Below are 23898 nucleotides of genomic sequence, written 5' to 3'. Positions count from 1 at the left end.
AACCTAAACGAATTACTCCCCAGAGAAGAAAAGCCCAAGAGAACATCGAACTACTTGCAATATAATAGTAAAGAATAAGTCCTCAATCGGTTTGATAAAGCCTATGAATACACAGATTGAAGCACGCCATAACATAGCCTCGTCAGTGCTGGCGAAATAGCTCATTGGCGTTTGGATCTTGTGGACCCTGTGATATGCCCGCTCTAGTGACATGAAGTAGTGCCAACGCAACGTCAGATTATTGAGTTGAAATCAAGCATTTCCTCTTACCAGGATATTGCAACATTTTCACCAGCGTGGGGGTTTGTCCTAGGTCTTTCAATCATGACGGGCTTAGGCAGATTCTGAAGTTAATATAGGATAACAAAATGCTGACGATACATGATTATAGGTTTCATTTGACAAGAATATTAAGGGTATAATTTTATTAAGTTTTAGGGTAACTACAACTACAACTTGTTGCCTGGTCTGGCCGCCGGCGCGTCAGTATTCCTCCCTACAAAAAGTAGCTACCAGAAAGGTACCAGCAACACTCTGTTTCATGCCCAACGCCTGTCTTCTCCAACAGCGTTCCTAGAATATGTGTAGCTTGAAAAGAGGCGTTGTAGGAAGCTGACATTGGCGCCACTGTTGTTGATAAGCCCAAAGTATAGTAGGTTGGAACACTGAGGGGATGAGGAACGCAGTGATACTAGCAGCCCATTGAGCTAAACTGCCTCTTTTAGTGGCTGAGCACAAAAAACATGTAACAAGGTGCGAGCTTGTTGATGTTTTGCACTTGAGTAGGGGTTCTCTGTGCAGGCATAGCCCATAACGCAAGCTTATAAAAAGCCTGTAGTAACTCCTCTGACTTGGTCTACATCCAGTGGCCCGTAATTGCGGCGTTTTGATTCGTAGGTTATTTCGACTAGTAGTCAAAAGGGGTAGCCCTTCTGGCACTTCCTTTCTGAAATTCATCTTACATCGCATCGACTTCGAGGAGGATACCCGTGCAAACCTGGGAATCCTCATCCAGGGCAACTGGGCGTAACAGCCGTCGACATGCTCGAATGAATGACCGAGTTTGATCGTCGAAACCTTTCAGGCTTTGGAAGGCACGATACTCGAGGCAGTACAAGGTGATGAACGCAGCTTCCGCGATGTCGAACCTTGGATGGAAAGGGTGGCTCGTCAGAGCCTGGTTGATTATCTGACCCAAGAGCGAACAAGTTTGTCGTCCTGCTAATGCCTAGGTCGGCTAATAACCTGTGACAGAAGTGTCTTCATCTTCCACTGCAGCCATGTTGGCGGTGTGGCTTCCGAAATATGTCGTCGCAAGTGACACTCGCGTCTGCTGTTTCGTAATGCATGAAATAAGCTTCCTCCGATAATTTGATTAATTTTGGAGGTGCGAATCATCAGAGACAAAATATGGCGCTCAAGGTGTTGAGGCCAACATCGTTTGGAGACGAGTTGCGAGCGATATGATACGTCATGAGCTCTGCGAGAGTCAGACAATCTTATCACAGAATCAGAACGAAAGCAAGACCTACATGAGCTCATAACCCATTGCGAAAGCGAAGATTCAATAGTCTTATCCAAGACCTACTTCCAGAATGCTTGGATCAGCAGCTAGAAAGCGAAATATTGTCAGTAATAATTATGCATATCGGAGAGGTTTTCGTACAGTTCCCAGAGACCGTCGAGCTTTGAGCTTGGAAGGACAGTGACCATGTCGTAATCGGACAGCATTGTAGAGTCGTTGCTGAGACCGTAGAAGTTGATCTTGATAGCAACATCTCGCGCCGAGACATAGCGTGTAGACGGGTCAAGCCCTTGGAACTCGACAACGCGCAAGGAGTGGAACATATCCCGGGGGACGTCCTTGTAGACTAGTTGCTAGTCAGAATAGTATACAAAGTAGATTTGTTTCCAAACATACGGAGAGTATCTTTCAGAAGATCGGTCTCAAGGGAGATGATGGTGTCGTCATTGAGCTTGTCGGGGCTCAACTCTCTCTGAAGTAAAGCCAGAATTTGCTGGCATCCCTTGTCGGTGTGTGTATACTAATTGAAATATGAGCGAGATTTATCACGAGGTGGGGAAAGAGTCCGAAAGCTCGAGTCTTACGGAGAGGAGGACGTACGCCATCGTTGAAGCGGGCCTCGACAAAAGCGATACCCTTCTTTGGCTTGGAAACAACGACAAAGTCGTCGGTTCTTCCAAAGGTCAGTTGAACTTCGGCCATTTTGATTTATCTTGACGCCTCGCTGCGACTCAATGAATATCGAGATAAAGTTGTCGTCGAGCGGATCAGCGGAGGTGAGGGGCAACGAGGGGTGGAAATGGAGCAGATTTGAAATGCCGAAATTTTTGTGGTCAATTGGACGGCCGGAGAGATTTTTTTTAATTTTTTTTTTTGGTCTTGTTCTGGAGGGGCAGACGTCGCCGAGATGTGGGCCGACAAAAGCCGTAGCGTCGCAGAACAGAAGGTGCAGTGGATGAGAATGGAGGTGAAAGGTCCAGGCAGGTCCAAATAAATCCGGGGTGGCAGGTCCCAACCCAGGGCACCGGTAAAAAAAAAAAGGGCAGGGAAGGGACGGGCGGGAAGGAAGGTGCGCTGGAAAGCGGTGGGAAGGCAGGGAGGATCCGGGGGGTGATAAAACACTGAAAATAGACGAGAGCCCTACTCCAAGAGTTAATCGCTACTTCCCTTTTTTGAAATTGCTACTAGTAGTGGAATGTTCCGAAGTCAGCAGTAGCCCAGGCGGCCCGATCTAGACCCGTCCAAAACAAAGACGAAGGCGGCTTGGAGCTGCACTCTTTCTTGATAAACTCTGCCCAAGTCTTAAAAGCGCCAGGGACGTGTTGGGCCAGATCGATCTTGCCGGAATTTGAGCCAATGAATGCATCGAACCTCTCCCTACCCTCTTCGTTTTTTTTTTCCCTATACTTTTTTTTCCCTTCCTCCGTTCTTTAGTAAATTGATGCATGAAAGCACAGGCTGGCTGCCAAGATGATGACCGTCGCCCTTGTTTGATTTGAGCCTTGTACCGTACTTAGATTCAACTGAGCACCCGCCTCGGGCCGCATCTGACCCTCTAGCGGATTGCAATATTGTTTCGGCTCAGTCTCATCATCAGGACGACGTTTTATTCGGTTTGCTGCCTACGGTAAACGCAATTAGTCCCATGTTTAGATTTCATTCTCTGGCAGACCTTATTAGCTACTCGGTTAGGAATTTGCTGCAGCGAGATCTCGATTCATTTTGCGATAGTTGCAAGTTGTTATTTTCCCTGGGCTTAGTGCCACCCTGAACTCAGACCCGCAAACGGCTGCAGAATGAAGGCCAAGAGACGCCAAGTGGCTGGCGACGATGAAGCCACTATTCTTTGTTTTCACCACCACGCATCTCCATAATCTGCATGAATCGAGCCAACCTCCCATGAACAGACGAAAACCCGTCGATGCTGAGATGCAAGTTCATTTACGCAGGACGAAAACATTACGTGACAGTGCGTCGCCTTCTGAATGGCTCTGGGGCCTCGGAGCTTGAAACCTCCAAACTTTTGGGCCGATGCTTATCCCAACTTTTCTCGTCCAAGTGCCCTATTTGATCTTCAATTGGTTTGAGGCAAGAATATGATACTCTGATACCCATCCCATCAACGGCCCCTCCCTGAGGCTGTGCTGTCTCACGGTGAGGCTTTTCGGTATCGGTAGCCATTACCTCCACCTTAGCTGTAGCTTGGAGGCCCGACCGCTGAAATGCAACTAGCTAGTCAGCAGTCAGATGGCTGTCGGGAGGCTGTGCTTGTCTCGTTCACATGTCCGTCCTCTTGGACATACCCGTTATGTAGCTGACGGCTCCAATGAATCTGGTATGGTGTAAGTCTGGGCAGCCAGATTCTTGTTACTTTGCCAACGCGCCTCTGTTGACCGTTGTGACATTCTTCAAAGTCTGCCGAGCTGAAGCTGCATTCGTTCTAGCGGACCTAACTCAAGGCATCGTAAAACCGGCTCTACAATCCCCGCATCACATTAACAAGTGGACATTTTCCCCGGCTTTGACATTCATGGCGCATGTCAATCAACCATGTCCACCCTTTTGTGGTTGTGTCGACTTAGAGGGACAGTGTTGGTGGTATTTTCGCCAAACCTTCTTCAGAGGTTGCTTTTTGCGTATGTTGGGATATCGGCACAGCTTTGTGGCATTCCGACTTGGACCCATGGATGCTACATGTCATCACGAATTAAGAAAAAGATAAAAAAAATTTCCTTAATTTTTCTTTTCAGTTTTTAAGCGTCTTGAAATCTCCGAGTCTTTCAAATAGGAAACAAAGTCGACATTACTGTACTGATTGAACTGGCTAAATACAAGCCACAGCTAGAGAGAAGATTGGCGCATGTTCCCCTTCACGTGTCTGTGGCGGTGCGGCTGATGACCTCTTGTTATGTAATCAATTCCTCATATTCCGGCTGCATGATCACGTCACAGGTTCAGATGAAGTGGAGACCTGCCGTCTGCGCCTGGAGCTCCAGCTTCGGTTTCAACCCACTTCACCTCCAAGATCCCGCCAGTTGCATCACCAAATACGACAGGCAATCCCTTGGCGACATAACAGATACGTCCTCACCGAACCATATCTACGGAAGCTCGAAACTATGCTGCGCGCGAAATGGACGCGCTGATATTGGATTCAGAGGAGAAGTGCGGCAATAACAGAGATGCGCTCCGACCAAACACTCGCGCTGCGGTCGTCCAGTTGGCCCTGTCCTTAATACTCGGCGGCTCGGCCTTTGTCGCATTCTGCATTCTTCGACCGCGATGGCCGACTCTCTACGCGGCGCGGAAGCGTCGATTAGATCCCAAAATTGGCTTGCCAGCATTGCCCAACACTTTCTTTGGGTGGATTCCGGGCTTGTACCGCGTAACGGAGGAACAGGTTCTTGCATCTGCGGGACTCGACGCCTTTGTTGTAAGTAGTATAGTGTTCGATGGGTCGTAACTCATGATACTGACTACTATAGTTCCTGTCGTTCTTCAAAATGGCCATCCGCATCCTTGTCATCATGGCTGTCTTTGCCATCGTTGTACTACTGCCCATAAATAGACGTTTCAAGACAGACGATCCCAATGGTGGCAAAGGCTCATCGATCACTGGCGCTGAGAGCTCCTACGACTATCCGTACAAAGACGCACATATTTTTAAAGATGGAGATGACAGTTTTGACTACAACAAAAGCCATCTCTGGGCATATCTCGTCTTCGTCTACGTTTTTTCAGGCCTCACGCTCTACACCTTGAACAAGGAGACATTCAGAGTGATCCATATACGCCAAGAATACTTGGGTACTCAGTCAACAATTACCGACAGGACATTCCGTCTGTCAGGCATCCCTCAAAAGATGCGCTCCGAGGATAAAATCAAGCATTTGATCGAGAAACTCGGCATAGGACGCGTTGAGAGTGTCAACCTGGTTCGCGATTGGAAAGACATTGACACTTTGATGGAACAACGAGCCCAGATTCTAGCAAAACTGGAAGAAAGTTGGAGTGTTTTCCTCGGGAAGCAAGCTGCCTTGCCCAAATCCATACAGCGTTTGCGAGACCCAGAGGCCGAACCTTCTGTTCTGGAGCCTCGTGAGGATGAAGTTGATGAGGAAGCTGGCGAGAATGGTCGGCTCCTGGGACATGGCGAGCTACACCCGGAATATGTCGAGCGGGAACGACCCAAGGTCCGACTTTGGTATGGGTTCCTCAATCTGCAATCTCGCAAGACAGACGCGATCGATTACTACGAGGAAAAGCTCCGACGTCTCGACGAAAAGATTTATGAGGCCCGAAGCAAAGATTACACGCCAACCGACCAGGCCTTTGTCACTATGGACTCAATTACCGCCTGTCAGATGGCTATACAAGCCCGGATTGACCCCCGTCCCGGCCAATTCCTCACCAAGCCGGCTCCGTCGCCTTCTGACATCATATGGTCCAACACCTATGCTCCGCGAGGTATCCGTAGGCTTCGATCGTGGACGGTTACGATTTTCGTTTCAACTCTATCGATACTTTGGATCGCGGTGCTGGCTGCTATTGCAGGTCTCTTGAGCGTCTGCAACTTTCAGCACTGGTTCCCTTCTATCGTCGAATTTCTCAAGAATTTCCCAACCATTAAGAGCTTGATCGAAACATCCTTGACGACGGTGCTGGTTTCGTTGCTCAATGTGGCTGTGCCGTATTTATACGACTATCTGTCTTATCAGCAAGGTATGATTTCAAAGGGCGATGTGGAGCTGTCCATCATCTCCAAGAACTTTTTCTTCACCTTTGTCAATATCTTTGTCGTCTTTGCCATCTCTGGCACTGCACTCAGTGTTTTTGAGATTATCAAAGACATCCAAGATTCGTGGGGCGACACACAAAAGCTGGCAAGATTGATTGGATCGCAAATCGAAAACCTGGGTTTGTTCTACGCCAATTTCATCATGCTGCAAGGTCTCGGTCTCTTTCCCTTCAGACTACTGGAAGTGGGAAGCGTCATTCTTTACCCTATCTACCGCATGGGAGCGAAGACGCCAAGGGATTTTGCCGAGATCATGCAACCCCCAGTCTTCAGCTATGGCTTTTACCTGCCAACGGCGCTGCTGGTTTTCATGCTGTGCCAAATTTACAGCACCTTGCCGCTCGGCGCCCTCATCTTGCCAATGGGGATAATCTATTTCACTTTCGGTTACTTCACCTACAAATACCAGCTGCTATACGCCATGGACCAGCCGCAACATGCTACTGGAGCAGCGTGGAGAACGATATCATATCGTATCATACTGGGCTTGATTGTCTCGGAAATCATTCTGTCCAGCATCTTGGCTTTGAACTCTGCGTTTGTGCAGTCAATCTTAGTCTTGCCCCTGATGATCTTCACAGCATGGTACAGCTTCTATTTCCGGCGGCGCTTTGAGCCTCTGACGCGCTACATTTCCCTGCGAAGTATTCGAGCCGAGGTCGATGCCGAAGACGCTGCCATTCTCGACGAAGACTTTGAGGGGCCTAGACCATCTCAAGGTTTGCTCAGAAGAGGCAGCACCATCGACGAAGATAAGGAGAAGGGCATGAAATTTGTCAACCCCAGCCTGGTATCACGGTGAGTTTTCAGGGTATTTACATACTTGAACCTTTCTAACTAGCTACAGTCTCGAGCAACCATGGATTTACCAAGATCCCCCTCCGATTGATGACTCAGGAGAGGAGAGCGAACTGGACACGGAAACGCCAAATGCACCTGCGAATACCGCGTCGGCTGCATCCGATAGTTCGATGAGCCTTGGCGACACGCACATTTGGCGGCAACAGACTGACAGCAGCCGGTGAATAACCAGCTCTAGATAGTCACTTTGCTACGGCAACTGTAGATAGCATTCTAGTGTATACGGGATGGGCATCGTGACAGGGGCAACGGGTTGTGGGTAACAGCACTACAACACTAGACATGTGGAATGAGTTGTATTATTTACGGAGACTTACGATTAAGCAATAACATATTAGGAAACACAATATCAATTACTATTAATAGCTTTGAACATCTTGTACTACGGGAGAAGGCGAAAGGAATAGGTTGTAGCGTATGCCTACCGTCAGTAAGAATACCTTGGTTGCATGAAAGGGCCGGATGATTTTATCACGCCCTTTAGTGAGGATGAGGTTGTGGCGCTCGATGGGATAACTTAAGCTAAGACCTGGCTTTAGAACCTAAGGACTCGAACTACTTTCCTTTTTGAGATATCTGGAGCTTTGATGAAGGGACATTATTTCTTCATTATCAACATACTATACTAGGTTATTCTCATTAATAGCTACCTTACGTCCTGTATCTGTTTTCCTAGTACGTCATGTTAACAGAGCTAAAATTCTTTTGTTTCAATGTGATAAGTACTATTAGCTACTATATTACGTTTAGTTGTAACAAGGTACTAGCTTACTTATTACAACCAATTTGAGATTCTTAGTGTTACAAGATATTGATATACTAGAGCCACGCTTAAGAATACGTCTATTAGTCTAGTGCTTCTTAGAGAAAGATACTCCTAAATGCCACCGTTCTTAGATCAATTTCCAGTCAAAGGCTTATTTGTCGACGTGTACGGTCTCTCAATGTCTTTCATTGAATGATGGGCCGATCTGGATCACTATTGGAATGCATGTTGCATGCAGTCGGTAGACTGTATGAGGAAAGGACCAACAATACTGACGTTTTCCCGTTCTCATGTCACAAAGTTGGATGAGACAACATCACATTTCAAACTTTCAAGCGCAACGCTGCCTTCAACTAACTCTATTGCAGCAGTCTGAGATCAACACATCTATGAGAGAAAGCAGATGTTTAAACTGTAGTTAATGTAAAATACATCTATGAAAAAGTGCTAATAACCGCACTCATGCAAGGAACCTCCGAAGAGCTTTATCGATAACTTCCACAAGCTGGTGTGCCTACGTAAGAGATTGTTAGACCTTGTCTTATGCTGTGCAGTGAGGAACAAAAAAAGACGTAAGTCTGCCAACAAGGGTTGAGGTAAACTTACATCAGGAGGCACCATGAGGGACCGATGATGACCGTCAATGGCAACACATTCAACGTCGTCACCAACCAACTCGTCCCAGCCATTGGGACCAAAATCAGTGCGATCAAAGCAAAACCATTCGCCAAGCCCAAGCGGGTCAGGGAAGTCACCGTAGTCTTCTCTCTTCAAGCCGTTCCCCATGCCCTTCTTGGCCCAGATGATAAGTGTGCCATGCTTGGGGCGTTTCCCCGGGGCCATTGGCTTCGGGTGGTATCTGTTAAGGGCACGGAAGTTACTGATGAGGTGCGCTTCCAGGTCCGCGCCGTCCGGCAGCGGCGCGAAGACGTTGTCGAGCCCCGTGGTTTCGCACCAGTACTCCCACAGACCACGCGTCGTGTCGATCCATTCGGGCAAGGGACGCGGGCAGTGCATGTCAATTATGATGATTCCGAGAACTTCTTCGCCGGCTTCGAGCAGAAGACGTGCGGACTCGTACGCGAACACGCACCCCGACGACCATCCGCCGAGGAGGTAGGGTCCACGCGGTTGGCGTGCTCGGATGGCGGCTAGGTACAAATCGGTTGCTTGCTCGATGGTACACGTGAAGTCTTCCGGGTTCTTGACCCATGGGGAGTGCAATCCATATACGCAGAGATTGGTGCTGAGCTGCGGTAGTTGGAAGAAAGAAGTAACCGAACCGGAGCCATCGGGGACGAGGAACAAGTAAGGCACGCCCTCCTTCTCCTCGCCCTGAATCAGAAAGTCCTCGACCACATACTTTCCGTCCAGGTTGAAGCCATCTCCACCGTTTACTGCCGACAGCGTCGCATTCATGGTCTTGGGGACCTTGAAGTTGATCAACGACACGTCGGTTTCGGTCGAATCCGGCCGCAAGATCTCCACCGGAGATAAATCATTACTGAAGGGGGTTTCCATGTCATCTCCCCAACCGTCGTCATCTAGCTGGTCTGGCAAAGGCGCAGGACTAGTCTCGACGTCGGCTTTCTCAGCGACACAGTCCTTGTGACTGGCTTCAGCCGCTTTACTCGTTGTGGTTTTACTGCCGAACTGGTTTCTGATGTCGGCCACAGTGAAGCACTGACGAAATTTGGTTGCTGAGATCTCAATGCCTTTTTCGGCTCTGATCTTCGAGACGAGAACGATGTTCATCAAAGAATCTACACCCATATCTGCGAGTTCAGTGCTGTCCTCGAGGACATCGACTGGCCAACCAGTCTCATTTGCGATGAGCTCCAGAAGCAGGTTGGCAACATCTTGCTGCTGGTGGGCCGGCGGAACCGCAGCTGTACTATTAACCTGAGTTTCCTTCTTATCGTTGAATTTCACTCCCTGAACCTCAGCCGCTTCTTTGATAGCAGACTTAGGTTCAGCAGCGGCAGTTCCAAGAGCAACGGCATCTTTCTTGGGCTCAGACGGTGGCAAGATAACCCTTGGTCTTGCTGGGATCTGCGCTCTCCCGGAAACCATGGTAGTCGTCTTTTTGCCACCGGTGACACCTCGCCGTGGAGTGACCGTCTTGTAGACCATGTCCGAGCAGAGCGCGACCAACTTTTGGCCAAGAAACACGTATACATCACCAATGAAGCCTGTTTCCGTCGGATGCATGTGGGTGTACACCTGATATGTCTCTGCATCGTTGAGCTCCTCCTCAAATATGATTTCCTGAACGGCAACAGCGATATTTGCCTCTCCTGCTGGACCGTCCGGGTGGCCGTTGAGCATGTACCCGGCAAGATGGAATACACAGTCTCGCCAGTACATGTTGAAAGCGTCGCGGTCACCTGTGGCTGATGGGCAAGCCGGAAGCCGGATACTGCAGGCGGCCTCGGTTAGGTCCGGGCTCAGGAAGCACTCCTGGATACCCTGGAATCCGGTACCGTACCCAATGTACCTTTCGAAAAGCTGATAGATGACTGATTTACGCAGGGCATGACCCTCTCCGTTCTTCACGTCTTGGATAACGGCATCCAATCGCGCCCTTACGAGGAAAAGAGATGTCGGACCAGTCTTGGTGAGCAGAGCGGCGCCGCGGTCAAAACGAATCGAAACGTGCCCTAGGGGGTAGGTATCCGGGCCGGAAGTAACACTGAACTTGACCTGAACACCCCGGGTATCACAGACTGCAGCGGTTTTTACGACCGAGTCGTCGGTCGATGTGCTGATAATAAGTGGCCGGTTCATTTCGAGACCATGCATGACCAGCGATGAGACATGAGGCTTGCCGCTCAGTCGCTGATGCTTGGGTATGAGATAATCCGCTGCAGCGTAGGCCATCTCGCAGAATGCTGAGCCAGGGAAGATGGGTGTTCCATCGACCAGGTGTCCTTGGGCAGCGGCTATCATCTCCGGATGATTGACCTTGGACACAAAGTCGGCAACGATAGAGCCATCGGCTTGGACGGATTCGCCAGCGAGGTACTGCAAATACGGCGTCAAATACGGCATATCCGGGACCCCTTTGCCAGCCGTGTTGGTGGCAGGAACATTGCTATTGACGATGGTCTCCTGGGGCTTCGGATGCACGTATGATCGCCAGTATTCCTTCAGATCAAATGCGTATCCTTGCAGCTCAACAAGCCGCAACGACGACTCGTAGTCCCTATGGTAAGCACTCCAGTCGATGTCCAGTCCCCGGATGTAAACGGAGGCGACGAGTTTGCCCAGGGCCAGCCAGTCCTCCTCACCCGAGCTCAGGGTGGGCAACACACGGTCTGCTTCCCTAATGGCCAGATTCTTGCGCACCATGGAGGTGTTAACGGCGTCAGGGCCAATTTCAATCCACACCGTCTTCTCATCTGCAAGACCGTCTTCGCGGATAGCTTCAAGCGCACCTGCGAAGTCGACCGACTCACGGGTCTGACGAGCCAGATACTTGGCGTGGAATGTACCATCCTCTTTCACCATCTTTCCGATGAGCGTGGAGGCCACAGGCGTCTTGGGAGCCGAGAATTGGACATGCTGCGCCAGTAATTTGACGCCATCTGACACCTGTTCCATCTGCTCGGAGTGAAAACCATAGGCAACAGGTAGCATCTTAGTCTCGATACCCTGGTCTCTACGCACAACATCTTGCAATAGCAAAATTGCATCTTTCGGTCCGCTGACTACCGTAATATTCGGTGCATTCTTACAGGCGACACAGCATCCGGGATGCGCAGCGATGAGCGACGATACTGCGGCACTGGATAAGGGCAGGACTACCATCGCATATGTGTCTGCCTGGCATTGGTCACCAAGCAGGCCGGCTCGCTTGCCGACGAGGTAAATGGTGTCGCTCACTGATAGAACGCCCGCGGTGCAGAGTCCTGCGTACTCGCCGAGGCTGTGGCCGATGATGACATCCGGTTTCAGACCCCAGGACTGCAAAAGCTCAACCATGGCCAGCTGAAGCGCTACAATTGCAAGTTGCTCTTGAGCTGCCTTGACATGTGGCCGGGATGAGTTACCTGATTCGTCCTCGTTTTGAATATATTCCACAACAGAGGGGAAGCCGTACAGTTCACAAATGTGCTGAGACGCGAGGATGGACTTGCGGAATCTGGGCGAAGAGTGGAAAAGCTGGTTTGCCATACCGCGGTAGGCTGAACCTTGCCCAGTGAAGGTGAAGGCCACGGAACCAGGACGCTTGACATTAGGCTCCGTCTTGCTCTGGTCTTCGAGCAGCCTGCGACCCAGTTCTTTCATGCTGCTTACTACCCACGCCGTCCTGTGAGAGTGATGCTTCATGCGGCGAGCAGTGGTGGTGTAAGCGAGGTCCCTTAAAGCGCCTTCCTTGTGTGCCATGATGTAATCGAGCAGACGACGCTCGTTCTTTTTCATAACCGTGAAAGTATGCCCAGAGCACACGACAACGTAGTGTTTTCTTGGGTCTGCTGTCTCTTCTCGCGGCATACTGGTAGAGTTACTATATAGCGAAGATGCCCTAACGGCTGGGGCAGCAGATATAACGAAGCTCGTGTTGCCTCCGGTAGCATCGAAGCAGTTAAGCACAATCTTTTGGCCAGGCTTGAGATTTTGACGGCCGTTAGCCACATGAATATGTCGTTTTGCGAGCGGAGGAAACTCGGGGTTGAGTTGAGCAGGGTTGACGGGGTTCTCAAAACCAGGTTGCGGAGGTATTTGTCCGTTGTGCTTGAGGATCATCGCTACTTTGATCAATGCAACAATGGCGGCGCCCGCTTCAGCATGCCCCACGTTCGCCTTCACTGCGCCGAGGACGAGAGGGTTTTCTGAGGTTCGGTCGCCGCCGAGGACATTGGTGATGGAACTCACCTCGCACAAGTCGCCAGCCGTGGTGCCCGTGCCGTGAGCCTCGACATAGCCGATGTCCGTAGGCTTCACCCCGGCAGCCTGCAAGACTTGGCGAAAGACCCTTTCTTGGCTGGGTTGATGCGGATGAGTGATGGAACTCGCGTAGGCGGCATGATTGCGCGCCCATCCATCAATGACACCCAGGATGTTGTCATTGTCCAGCTCGGCATCTTCGAGTCTCTTGAGCACAACAGCGGCGACGGCCTCACCCCGGCAATAGCCATCAACATCGGCCCTGAACGTCTTGCAACTACCGGTAGGAGACAAGAAGCCGCCCTTGGCCAGACCAGCCATGGCATCCGGCGAGCATGCGAGCATGGCTCCGCCAGCAACAGCCATATCGCAGTCTTCTCTGTCTAGAGCGGCGCAGGCGAGGCTTATGGCAACGGCACTCGAGCCACAGGCGGCGTCTACGGTGAACGCGGGACCTTCCCACTTGAAAAAGTGATGCAGGCGACCAGCACCAAACGCCCGAGCCGTCGCCGGGATGTAGTGCGTGTCAATGCCCTGCTGATGGTTGACATCGCGCCAGTCGTCAGAGCTTTGGCCAAAAAAGGTGCTCACACGCGTCTTGTTCGTCGACGGCGTAGCGTTTGGTGCGTATCCCGCAGTCTCGAGCGCTTCATAGGTCACAAGCATGAGGAGACGATGCATGGGCTCCATCTGCGCCGCTTCGCGAGGTGAGATATTGAAGAGTCGAGCGTCGAACTGCCCTGGTGTGTCTAGAAAACATCCGTATGGCAAGGAGGCATCTGGACCAAGAGCATGTTGCCACGCGTCCAATGCGAAGCGGCTTTCAGGAACCTTCATACGGTCAGTTGGGCCTGAAGCTTTCCCCAAGAACAGAAATGTACCTTCGGGGGTGAATGCTGTGGGAAATACTTACGAGTTGATGGAATTCCTTTGCCTCAAGGAGGGACTTCCAAAAAGAATCGACACTCTCGGAGCCCGGGAACCTACCGCCTACACCGACGATGGCAATCTTGCCGGAGCCGCTGCGCAGCGCCGGCTGTGGTCGCAAGTCGAAGCCGTCAACAACGGTGACGGTTACGTTACGTTCTCCCAGCGCATTCTGCATTGTTGAAACAGCGTTTGCGCCACCAACGACAACGAGCTGGACGGCTGAGTCGGTCGGCACGTTCGAAGCGACAGCTTTGGCAGTGTTGTCCATGTCAAGACGGAGAATCAAAATGTCATCAAGGACATGCCGCAGCAAATCTCGCAAAGTAGCCGCTCTAAATGGCTGACATTGGCTAGTTGACATTACCTGCACATTCGGGGACAGCTCGCGACTTAGAAGGTCTCGGTTTGTGCCGATGATCTCGTCCATATCGAGTTCGGGCAAGTGAGGAGCGTGAACGGCGCCATTCGCCCGATACAGCTCTGAGATTGATGCTTTTGCCAAAAATGACGATTCTTTAAACAGTTTTCGCATCGTCGAGGGTGGGCCAAAGACTGCGGACCATCCGTCTGCCGCAACCGCGATATAGGCTCTTTTGTGTAGCAGAACATTCTAGTGGATGAGAAATGTCAGGGAAGTCTTTAGGCTGAGAGAGTGAATGTTGAAAAGGGGCATGGCTCACTTCAGTGCTGTGAAACTTATCCAGCGCTGTCTCAATCTCATCAATAGTTTGTCCCACTACAAGATACCCCCATATACCATTCTCTACTTCGACGCGGGTTGATCTGCGGTGCAGCTCGACTCGGAGGCGGAACGCTACTCCGACCATAAGCAAAGATAACTGCGCCAGGTCTTGAATGTCCTGGGCCGCCGCTAGAGCCGCCGCCGGCAGCAGGCCTGTACACAGTCCCAAGGCCTGGATAGGTGAACTTTTGTGTACCCATTTTATTATTGTAGGATCGCGCTCTACATGTCTACATAATGTTAGGGTCTTTAGGCTAATAGGGGAATTGGAAGGACTTAACGCACAATATGAGCTCTCCGAGTCGAGATATGCAAGTGAGAACGGTTTGTATTACCCCTGCTCTGTCCTCCAAGTTTTCGTAATCGTCTGGAGAAGCGAGGAGAGAGGTGAAGCTTTCAACATCCAATATTTCGTGATGGTTGAGTTTTCTAGCCTCAAGCTTCACAACATCTAGAGCGTCGGCTAGAAACTTCCGTACAAGTGGTGAACTTTGCTTTGAATTCGCGGTAACTCTTTTAAGAGAGGGGCCGAAGTTGGTCGTCTGGTCCCCGAACAAGAAAATCTTGTTTGTGCGAACACGTGGCTGGGAAGACATGATCAACTCAAAGATCGGGCGGATAAAAAGGGGTGGTAACTAGTAGGCCAAGCTCAACATGGGAAAACGATATGCGCCAAAAGATTGCCTTTGAGAGAACCTAGGAGTTTGTTTCCGGAGAAGGATACAAGTTGATTTCTATTTGCCAGTTGGAATGACGGCTTATTATCTTGCAGGCCCCTTTTTGGCTTCCCTTTAAGAGATGTTTAAGATTGAGCCTAAAGAGAGACTTTGCTCTTTCCCTGATCATGAGATAGCCACACTGACTCCTTGGATGAGGATTTTCATACATGACAAAACTTCCGAGCTGCGAGACCACCTAAACCGGATCGGCGGCAGGACAGGAGAAAAAGTATCCGTATATGCTTGTTCAACTTGTTCGAGTCAGTAAATATTGATGTGGGTAAGGGTGGTCCGCATTCACTCCGGTGTGTTAGAGGCAACCGGCCCACAAGATCCTTGGGACCGAAGTCATGACTGAGTAGGTACTAGCTTTCGATCGAGATGAAATCGAGGTAACTTGAGGCACAAATACTCAGATGTCGGCTAAAACTTTGACTACATACCAGCATAGCCGCTGATCGTGTTGAACCCACCCCTCCCTCAATACACCCCTCTAGTTATCAAAGGCTCCCTAGCCAGAAGATCTGGCAAGGATTCTGTTCAATACGTAAGGTATTTATTTCATGCCGATTGAGTTCCAGAGTCTGGGCTATCACAGGAGGATAGACCTGAAGCTGAAAGAAGCTCAGCTTTTTGGCTTTTTCCAAGGGTCTGTCTAGCCTCCTGGTCCTTGGTTTAACACGAAAAGGGAAACCACGGCGACTTACTGGGTCTTGATAGTTTTTGGCGTACTATCAGTTCCCTTGCACAAACCTACAGATAGTATCACCAAGACACAGTTGCCCGCAGAACTTGTGTTTACGTGGCTACTTCTTGCTTTCTCTCGTGCTTAGCTGCAGATTATACGAAGTCATTCAACTCAAAAGTTAATCTCCATCAGTAAATATTCTCCGTTAGAAGATCAACACACTGACAGCATAAACACCCAAAATCAATGCTGTGAATTTGATTGAAAAAAATCAACTAATTGAACAAAAAACCTAATTAACTCAAGGAATTTACGTGGATCCCTGCCCATCCCACCACATTTTTGCATACAATCTGTCACGGAGAAGGAGCTCGTCGTGAGTCCCGGACTCTACTATGGAACCTTGCTCTACAACGTAGATACAATCAGCTTCTTTGATAGTGCTCAGTCTCTGGGCAACGGCTACTGTTGTCCGTCCCTTGCCAGCCTTGCTAATTGCGTCCTGGATTATGCGCTCTGAAACAGTGTCCAGCGCCGACGTAGCCTCGTCAAGCAATAGAATACTTGGATTGTTTATCAATGCCCGAGCAACCGCGATTCTCTGTCTTTGACCACCGGATAACGATGTTCCACGGTATCCAACCCTAGTGTTTAGCCCTTGTGGAAGTGAATCTATAACGTCGCCCAAAGCAGCTGCCCTGATGGCATTGTCCAGCATCTCTTCAGTTACGGCTGTAGAATCCGGCGCCGCAAGGAGAAGGTTATCGCGGATGCTGCCAGAGAATAGTACAGTCTCCTGCGTTATAAACGCCATGTGTCTCCGAAGAGACTTCAGTTGAAGTAAGCGAATGTCTTTTCCATCGTGTGAGACGCTTCCGGCCTGTGGGTCGTAAAACCTCTCGAGGAGTGACAGAATAGTGCTTTTGCCGCTTCCGCTGGGGCCGACAAGAGCAATGAACTGGCCGTAATGAACGCTCAGGTTGATGTCGTTGAGTGTGTTTTCTGGTGAACCGCTGGCACTAGGATACCAAAAAGTAACCTTGTCGAGATTGAGTTTCCCAGAAGAGGCTTCAACAACGAGACCTCCGTCGCTCGAAGCGTCTATCAGCGGTCGTTTGTGCAGCAGCCCCATCAAAATCCTTACAGCCTGGTTGGCTTTATGGACATCGGGAAGAAAGCCAAAGCAGCTACCCATAGCAGGGGTGCTGGTTACGACGGCGTTGAAGCAGACGAAGAACTGCATCATTGTTGCCTGCTTATCAGCCATGAGCCAGCCGCCGTAGTAAAAACATCCGGCGAAGCATAAGTACTGCGCTGCCTGAGACACAGCGTAAACACAACAGGCTTTATGCGCCGTCTTCATGCTGCGGTGGCGCATTTCCAGAAGGGAGTTGTGGAAACTTTCCTTCACATGCGACTCCAGAGCGAGGGAGGCCACCGTCATTATGCAGTCAATAGCTTCGCTGGCACGACTGACGGCCTCCGCGTAGAACTGTCGGGATTGCTGTTCTCTCTTGCTGGCAAAAGCGCCATATAGATATCCAGAAGCCAGGAGCGCAGGAACCGTGGCCGAGAACGCTAGGCCGAGTTTCCAGTTAATTCCTATGGCCAGCCCAACAGCAGAGAGCAGGCCGACAAGCCCGACTGCGAAGGTTCCCATCAGAGAAGCACCCAATCCGTTTAAATCGCTGGCCAGTGTTGACAGGAACGTCGTGAGGGATGCGCCGCCTTCGGCGTCGAAGAAAGACATGCTCTGCTGCATTATGAGGCTAAATGCAGCACGGCGAAGTCTCAAAACGAACCGCTCAGTGCAGACAGCCAGACTGAATCCTCGGGCAATTGATGAGACGCATTGTACGAAAGCAATCACAACAAGCATGAGCGACCAGTGGTTGATGTTACTCGTAAACCCTGGCCGAACAGATGATTCGCTGAAAGCAGTAATGGCCTGTAGCGTTATGTTAAGTTAGCCAAAGAGTGTCTGAGTTTGCTAGAGATACGTCAAGGGAACCGGGCGGTTTGGGAGACTCACCTGAGCGAGGACGTAGGACTGGATGGTGGATACCGAACCTGACACGACCGCCCAAAATAGCCCAAAGATGCACAAATAAGGCGACTTGGAGTTGTACTGGGCAACAAATCTTATAACTTCGTTGCGTGTATATTGGCCCCCTGCCAGCTGCTCAGCAGGGGCACTAGCACCCAACGGCACATTTACCGAGTCGTCATTCCGCACTGCGGACAGGCGGTCACTGTCGTGGCCGTAGGAGGACTGCGACTTCTTGGCAGCATTTCTGCGCTTGAATGAGTCCGATGTTGTCAGATTCAAGTCCTTCGCTTCTCGATGCTGTTTGTCAGCACCCTGAGCGCTAGCAAGCTTGAAGAAGACGCCTCTCAGTGCCATCAACTCATCGTACGTGCCTTGCTCCGCAACGCCATCACCATCGAGAACCACTATGCAGTCTGCGTTTCTAGCGGTGGACAGGCGGTGGGCAATCATGACGACAGTTCTGTCTCGCTGCGCGGCAGTCAATGCCGCTTGGATAAAATTCTCCGAGGTAGTATCCAGTGCGGATGTGGCCTCGTCCAGCAGGAGGATTTTGGGATCAGACACCATTGCTCGCGCAATGGCGATTCTCTGCCGCTGGCCACCTGACAGCAGTCCGCCGCGGTCACCAACCATGGTGCCATAACCCCTATCCTGAGCCATGATAAACTCATGCGCATGGGCACTTCTTGCTGCCTGAAACACCAAAGTCTTCTCCTCCTCAAGAGTGTAGGTTTTCATTGTTTTCCGAAGGCCAAAGGCAATGTTTTCATATATGGTTGCGTTGAAAAGCACCGGCTCTTGACTGACAGCTGCCATGTTGCTGCGAAGCCATCGCACACTAAGACCGCTGAGAGATTTGCCGTCTAGTTCAATCGTACCGGAGGTGGGATCATAAAACCTTTGAATCAGGTTGATGATAGTACTTTTGCCACAACCGGAAGCCCCAACTAAAGCTGTCGTTTTACCAGCTTGAAGGGTAACGGTAAGGCCTTTCAGAACTTCTACATCGTTCCGGGTAGGGTATGCGAAGTTAACGTTCTTGAAAGAGATAGACCCTTCCACGACTTCAGGCTTTTCCCCTTCATCAGATGTGGAATCTATAACCCTGGGGTGGTTGATGATCTCGAAGATGTGGGAGGCCGCCGCAACGGCAGCTGTCAAAGCTTGTGCGTTAGGCGCGACCAGGCCCAGAGATGCTGTGCCTAGAAGAACAGCTAGATGCAGCGTTAGCAAATAAGACTGGACAAATTACATAGATGTTGCTCACCCAGAAGAACGGTCATGATATCGCCAATATCTGCCTCGCCGGCGGCGAAGAACTTGGAGCCCTGCCAAAATGCCAGAGCGAAGAGAAGGGTAGCGATACATGTGATGACTGCGACCGTCACGTCTGCTAACGCCCTAGAAAGAATCGCGGGTTTGTGGCCGGCTTTTAGCGTGGAAGAATATTTCTCTGCCATCCTGTCTTGGGCTGAGGCTGCCATGACGAAGGATATGCCACTGATCGCCTCATGTGCTATTCCAGACGCTTCACCCTGGACTGACGTCGATCTGTCCGTGAAGCGCTTCATGATGCCGGCGCCTGTGGCACCTGTTAAGGCGAAGGCTATGAGCCCGCTGCTCATCATCAATGCCAGTTTCCAATGTCTCGAGTATGCCACGCAAAATGCAGCAATCACTCCTGCGAAAGCAGCCAAGACGCGTCCAAGTTTACTGGAGATGCCTTCTTGGACCAGGTCGCAGCCAGCACTGAGGCGAGTTGTGATTTCTCCTGAACCGATATCCATCGCACCCCCCACGCCTTGTTCCAGAATTGCCGCTAGGAGACGCTCTCTGAATAATGTCAGCACGATGCCCTGGTTGCCTCTGAAACCCATTACTTACCGGATCTTTGTCGTTATTCTCTCTCCCGTGATGGTAAGTCCCATCCACATTGCGTAACTTGTAACGGCCTCGGATAACGCCAGATAGATAAAATACAACGTGGTTTGTAAAAGGCGCCGCAGGAATGCTCCTCGACTGAGGGTTCCGGAGGATATGCCCGCGAAATCACTTGCTAACGACCCATACAGGACCGTCTACGGAATCCCGAGGTCAGTAATCCCACCGTGTTGTACAGCGGATAGTTAGAACTTACCATGATTGGCAACAGTGCGCCTTGAACGACCGAGGCCACAGCCGCCACAGTGAGTAGAACAACATCAAGTAGAGTTGCATGCTTGAAAATCTAACATATCAACCAAATTAGCTGGGTCAAGACATTTACGCCAGTCCATATTGGATTGCACACCTCAACTAGAGTATTCTTGCTTTGGGGTAGGGATTTCTGGATCGTCATGTTAACTTCACAATGGCCAATGTAAATGTCGTCGTCGTAAGTGCACCGCTTCCTCGACGCAGAATTTAAGCTTTTGAGGGGAAAATTTCCGCTAACCACAGGACGAAGATAGTCTGAAGATAGTCTGCATCCAGCGACAGCTAAAACAATCAGCAAAGTTGAGTAGCCAAATCACCCCATAAGCCTTCTGAGCTGCTTTGGGCCACATTGAATAATGTCTTGCGTCCCGGACACATTCCAATGACGAGATAGTCGGTCAGGATGGCCAAAGTGGCAGGTGGTTCCTGTCTGAGCTTTGGAGCCTGTGATCAGGGGATGGCAGGGGAGAGATGCAAAGGATACAACCTATCATCGCTGACCCATGCAATCTGTAACATTTCACTCAACTGTGGCAACCTAGCTGAGAGATACAACACTTCACCGTAGATGGCTTCATCTGGGTCCGCCCCGTGGGGTATATTCCGAAATCTGCCCAATGTACCGTGCTGTATGGGTACATTTGCATTCACGGAAAGGATATGCTGTTATTGAGTTTCTTTCAAAGTTAACAATGATTTTGCGGATATATGCTTGAAGCCGTTAGTAGAAACCATTATGTGTTTAACTTTGCTGAGCCCCTTGTTCGTTGGTCAGTGACAGACTGCTACAGGGATGACAAAGGTTCATTTCGATGATCAACTCTCTAATCCGCAACAATGGCTGTGATGATGATCTCTTTAAAAAGCTAACCTCTCGTAGAGACATGTGTCAAGGTATTTCTGGTGACATGGAATGTATTGTTTCAGAAAGCAATCGAAGCAGTTAATTTGCCGTTACAGGGGTGGGCACAGTCCCAGACTCTTCATTTGTGTATGCAAGAGACTGTCGGGCCATCCGACTATCTGGAGGCAACCAACTCACCATTCTGCTCTGACTCAAACTAACGAACTGAGTAAATTAATAAAGTTTTTGGTATGATTTATGTCGATGCCGTTGCACTCAAACCACCTTCGAGTCAGAGATTAGTTGACAGGCGTAGCGGGAAAGTCTCGAGTTGTAATTCAACGAAGACCACACCCCTCCCCCATATTAGTTGTTTAACTTTTTCCTGTTGAAATGAGTTGCGCTAGTTTTGAAGTTACTGGTCAGTTGTGGAAATCAATCTCTGCTGTCTGGGCGAAGTATACGCCAGTCAGGTAGACGGCCTTGAACGACCTTGATTTGGTGATGACTGGACAGGAGTTACGTGCTCTCGAATATTCCACCATGACAGACAGACGAGAATCGTACCCGCAGAGTGTTCCTCAGTTTCCAACATTATCTGTGGGAAGATTTGTGTGTCTTCAACAGCTCGCGCCGGTTCTTGCACTACTTATCCGTTTCTTGGTTGAATATCCTCGCACTTTCATGAACATCCAGTTGTCGGAAACCTTCTCTGCCTGTTGATGATGATTGCTCATCACAAAATGGCAGTGATTTGGAACGCTGAGCTTCTTGTAGAGAAGCCTTGGATGTCTCTTGTGGCCACTAGTGCACTTATGCTGGTGCTAGGCTACCTGCTTTTCTCACTCAAAGACGATGCTCTCAAGCACATTCCATACTCTGGCGAAGGGAGCAAGAAAAGGAGGCTAAAGCAGTACAAGTTTCACGCAAAGAGGCTTTACAGTGAGGGTTACCGAAAGTTCGAGTCACTTTATCGCGTGCTATCACCCGAAGGCAAGTGGATTTCCTTTTCCTATGACTTACTTCTCAGCCGCAACGGTCGACCGGTTCTTGCTCTAGGATACATCAGGATTGATGTCCATTTTTGTTTACTTCAAAATACCTGTAGCTGACTATTGCTTTTGCAGGGGATTATGTTTGCGTACCATATCATCTGCTTAGCTGCTATGCTGCCGCACCTGAGGATGTGCTCAGCCCGCACGCCCCCTTCGAAGAGGTATGAGTTTCCAAGCTTCCCATAAGGCTCAACATAATGACAATGTCAGTTTGTCGAGGCATCCATTACAGAAATAAACGTTACCTCTCAAGCTCTCATTCATTCCGTCAAACAAGACTTGACGCCATCTTTAGGTATGCAAAATATGGAAACCTTCAACTAACCCTGCGGAACATGGATTGTTGACTGACAATACCCGCGATACAGGCAAAGCGACGCCTGAATTGAGTGTTGTTGCTCGCGAAGCCGTGCTGTCTGAGCTACCTTCTTGTCCAGACTGGTCCGAAGTCGACATCCACCATGCCTTGGTCCGCATCGTGACCATCGTCTCAGGTTGGATGTTTGTCGGGCCAGAGTATTGCCGCACCGAGGAGTATATGGACCTAGCAGCAAATTATGCTGCAGACGCTTTCGGAGGCCCAAAGCTGCTCCAAATATTCCCAAAACGGTCTCGAGCCTTTGTCGCCCCGCTACTACCGCCTCTCCGGCGAGTATGGAAGGCCCATCGGCGTATCACTACTCTGCTTGGTCCGGCCATCCAAGCTCGCAGGGACGCTGCTCTTGCTGGTCACGAAGTGCCTGATGACATGTTACAGTGGATCATCAAGAATGCCCACAGATTCCCAGCCGAGATTAAAGCGGATGGCGACATTGCTCGTCTGCAGCTATCATTGAGTGCCGTTGCCATTCACACAACGGCCTTGACTGCTACTGCGACGTAAGTTTCTTCGTTTTTCTATTGGTGACGCTTACTGACTTTCTCTGCTTCTATCATGCTACAGACTGTATGATCTTGCCGCAGAACCCGAGATACTCAGTGATGTGCGACGCGAGATTTCAGATGTCCTGCGTAAACATGATGGCAAAATCACGTCTAAGACACTTTTCGACATGAAACTGCTCGATGCTGTCTGCAAAGAGTCTCAACGCCTCAACCCAGCTGATTTGCGTAAGGACAGCCCCCGTCATCTCTGCTACAAAGGTTGACCCTACTGCCACAGTTTCTGCCAGGCGCAGGGTCATGAAGCCCTTTAAGTTCTCGGACGGGGTCTCTGTGCCCCCCGGGACGATGCTTGCCGTGCCCGTCCACCACATTGGCCGCGATCGGAATTTGTTTCCTGACAATCCCGATAAGTTTGACCCGTACCGGTTCACTAAGCTACGGCAGAACGACGGGGAAGGCAATCACTTCCAGTTCGCATCGGTGACTAACGGAACCATGGCGTTTGGCTGGGGAAAGCATGCATGCCCAGGGCGCTTTTTTGCATCGAGTGAGATAAAGCTGATATTGATCCATCTTTTATCCTTTTACGACATCGAGGTTACTGCAGGCCCTGATGGACTCAAAAAGAGATATTCCAATTTTGAACTTGGCAATATGGTGAGTGGAATAGACATCATTACGGGTCTCTCAAGCTAACAGGGAAATATCAGAATATGCCTGACGTGACTCGAAAGCTTCTGTTCAGAAAGATTGCCGACTGAATGGCCTAAGACGATGTTTAGATGTTCAATGCAAGGTAGTAGCCTTTCTAAGGCAGAACACCTTAATTACATAGATCTAGCGAACAAAATGACTGTCAAGTTTGAGTTCACTAGTCCTAATGCAAAGACGCAAGATTTGTGCCGACTTGCTTCACATCGCGTACTTCTTCATGACTAGTGACGAGAAA

At 50.0% G+C, this 23898-nt stretch overlaps 6 protein-coding genes across 6 annotated transcripts; 2 read left to right on the top strand and 4 right to left on the bottom strand.

Annotated features, from left to right (window-relative positions):
- Nucleotides 1-1221: 1221 nt before the first annotated feature.
- On the bottom strand, nucleotides 1222-1549 carry CTRU02_205024 (uncharacterized protein; the record flags this gene model as incomplete). The annotated part of the gene is made up of 2 exons (XM_070204477.1): nucleotides 1222-1480; nucleotides 1533-1549. 2 exons carry the CDS (start codon nucleotides 1547-1549, stop codon nucleotides 1222-1224), a joined length of 276 nt encoding a protein of 91 aa, XP_070061581.1.
- Nucleotides 1550-1629: 80 nt separating this feature from the next.
- Nucleotides 1630-2227, bottom strand: CTRU02_205023 (thyroid receptor-interacting protein 13; the record flags this gene model as incomplete). The annotated part of the gene is made up of 3 exons (XM_070204476.1): nucleotides 1630-1871; nucleotides 1922-2038; nucleotides 2110-2227. 3 exons carry the CDS (start codon nucleotides 2225-2227, stop codon nucleotides 1630-1632), a joined length of 477 nt encoding a protein of 158 aa, XP_070061580.1.
- A 2431-nt stretch (nucleotides 2228-4658) lies between these two features.
- Nucleotides 4659-7125, top strand: CTRU02_205022 (DUF221 domain-containing protein; the record flags this gene model as incomplete). Its single annotated transcript, XM_036724390.1, has 2 exons — nucleotides 4659-4958; nucleotides 5011-7125. 2 exons carry the CDS (start codon nucleotides 4659-4661, stop codon nucleotides 7123-7125), a joined length of 2415 nt encoding a protein of 804 aa, XP_036584017.1.
- Nucleotides 7126-8410: 1285 nt separating this feature from the next.
- CTRU02_205021 (polyketide synthase) lies at nucleotides 8411-14197 on the bottom strand (the record flags this gene model as incomplete). The annotated part of the gene is made up of 3 exons (XM_036724391.2): nucleotides 8411-8464; nucleotides 8557-13671; nucleotides 13754-14197. The coding sequence occupies 3 exons, from the start codon at nucleotides 14195-14197 to the stop codon at nucleotides 8411-8413; spliced, it is 5613 nt and encodes a 1870-aa protein (XP_036584018.2).
- A 2032-nt stretch (nucleotides 14198-16229) lies between these two features.
- On the bottom strand, nucleotides 16230-20307 carry CTRU02_205020 (ABC multidrug transporter mdr1; the record flags this gene model as incomplete). Its single annotated transcript, XM_036724392.2, has 6 exons — nucleotides 16230-17867; nucleotides 17952-19183; nucleotides 19237-19802; nucleotides 19854-20047; nucleotides 20107-20196; nucleotides 20260-20307. The coding sequence occupies 6 exons, from the start codon at nucleotides 20305-20307 to the stop codon at nucleotides 16230-16232; spliced, it is 3768 nt and encodes a 1255-aa protein (XP_036584019.2).
- A 1517-nt stretch (nucleotides 20308-21824) lies between these two features.
- Nucleotides 21825-23710, top strand: CTRU02_205019 (ent-kaurene oxidase; the record flags this gene model as incomplete). The annotated part of the gene is made up of 7 exons (XM_070204475.1): nucleotides 21825-21967; nucleotides 22171-22225; nucleotides 22275-22359; nucleotides 22433-22943; nucleotides 23008-23174; nucleotides 23227-23606; nucleotides 23660-23710. 7 exons carry the CDS (start codon nucleotides 21825-21827, stop codon nucleotides 23708-23710), a joined length of 1392 nt encoding a protein of 463 aa, XP_070061579.1.
- Nucleotides 23711-23898: the final 188 nt, after the last annotated feature.

Source organism: Colletotrichum truncatum (genome assembly GCF_014235925.2).
Source record: "Colletotrichum truncatum strain CMES1059 chromosome Unknown Contig_0003, whole genome shotgun sequence".
Lineage (NCBI taxonomy): Eukaryota > Fungi > Ascomycota > Sordariomycetes > Glomerellales > Glomerellaceae > Colletotrichum > Colletotrichum truncatum.
This window is presented reverse-complemented; position numbering and strand designations above follow the sequence as displayed.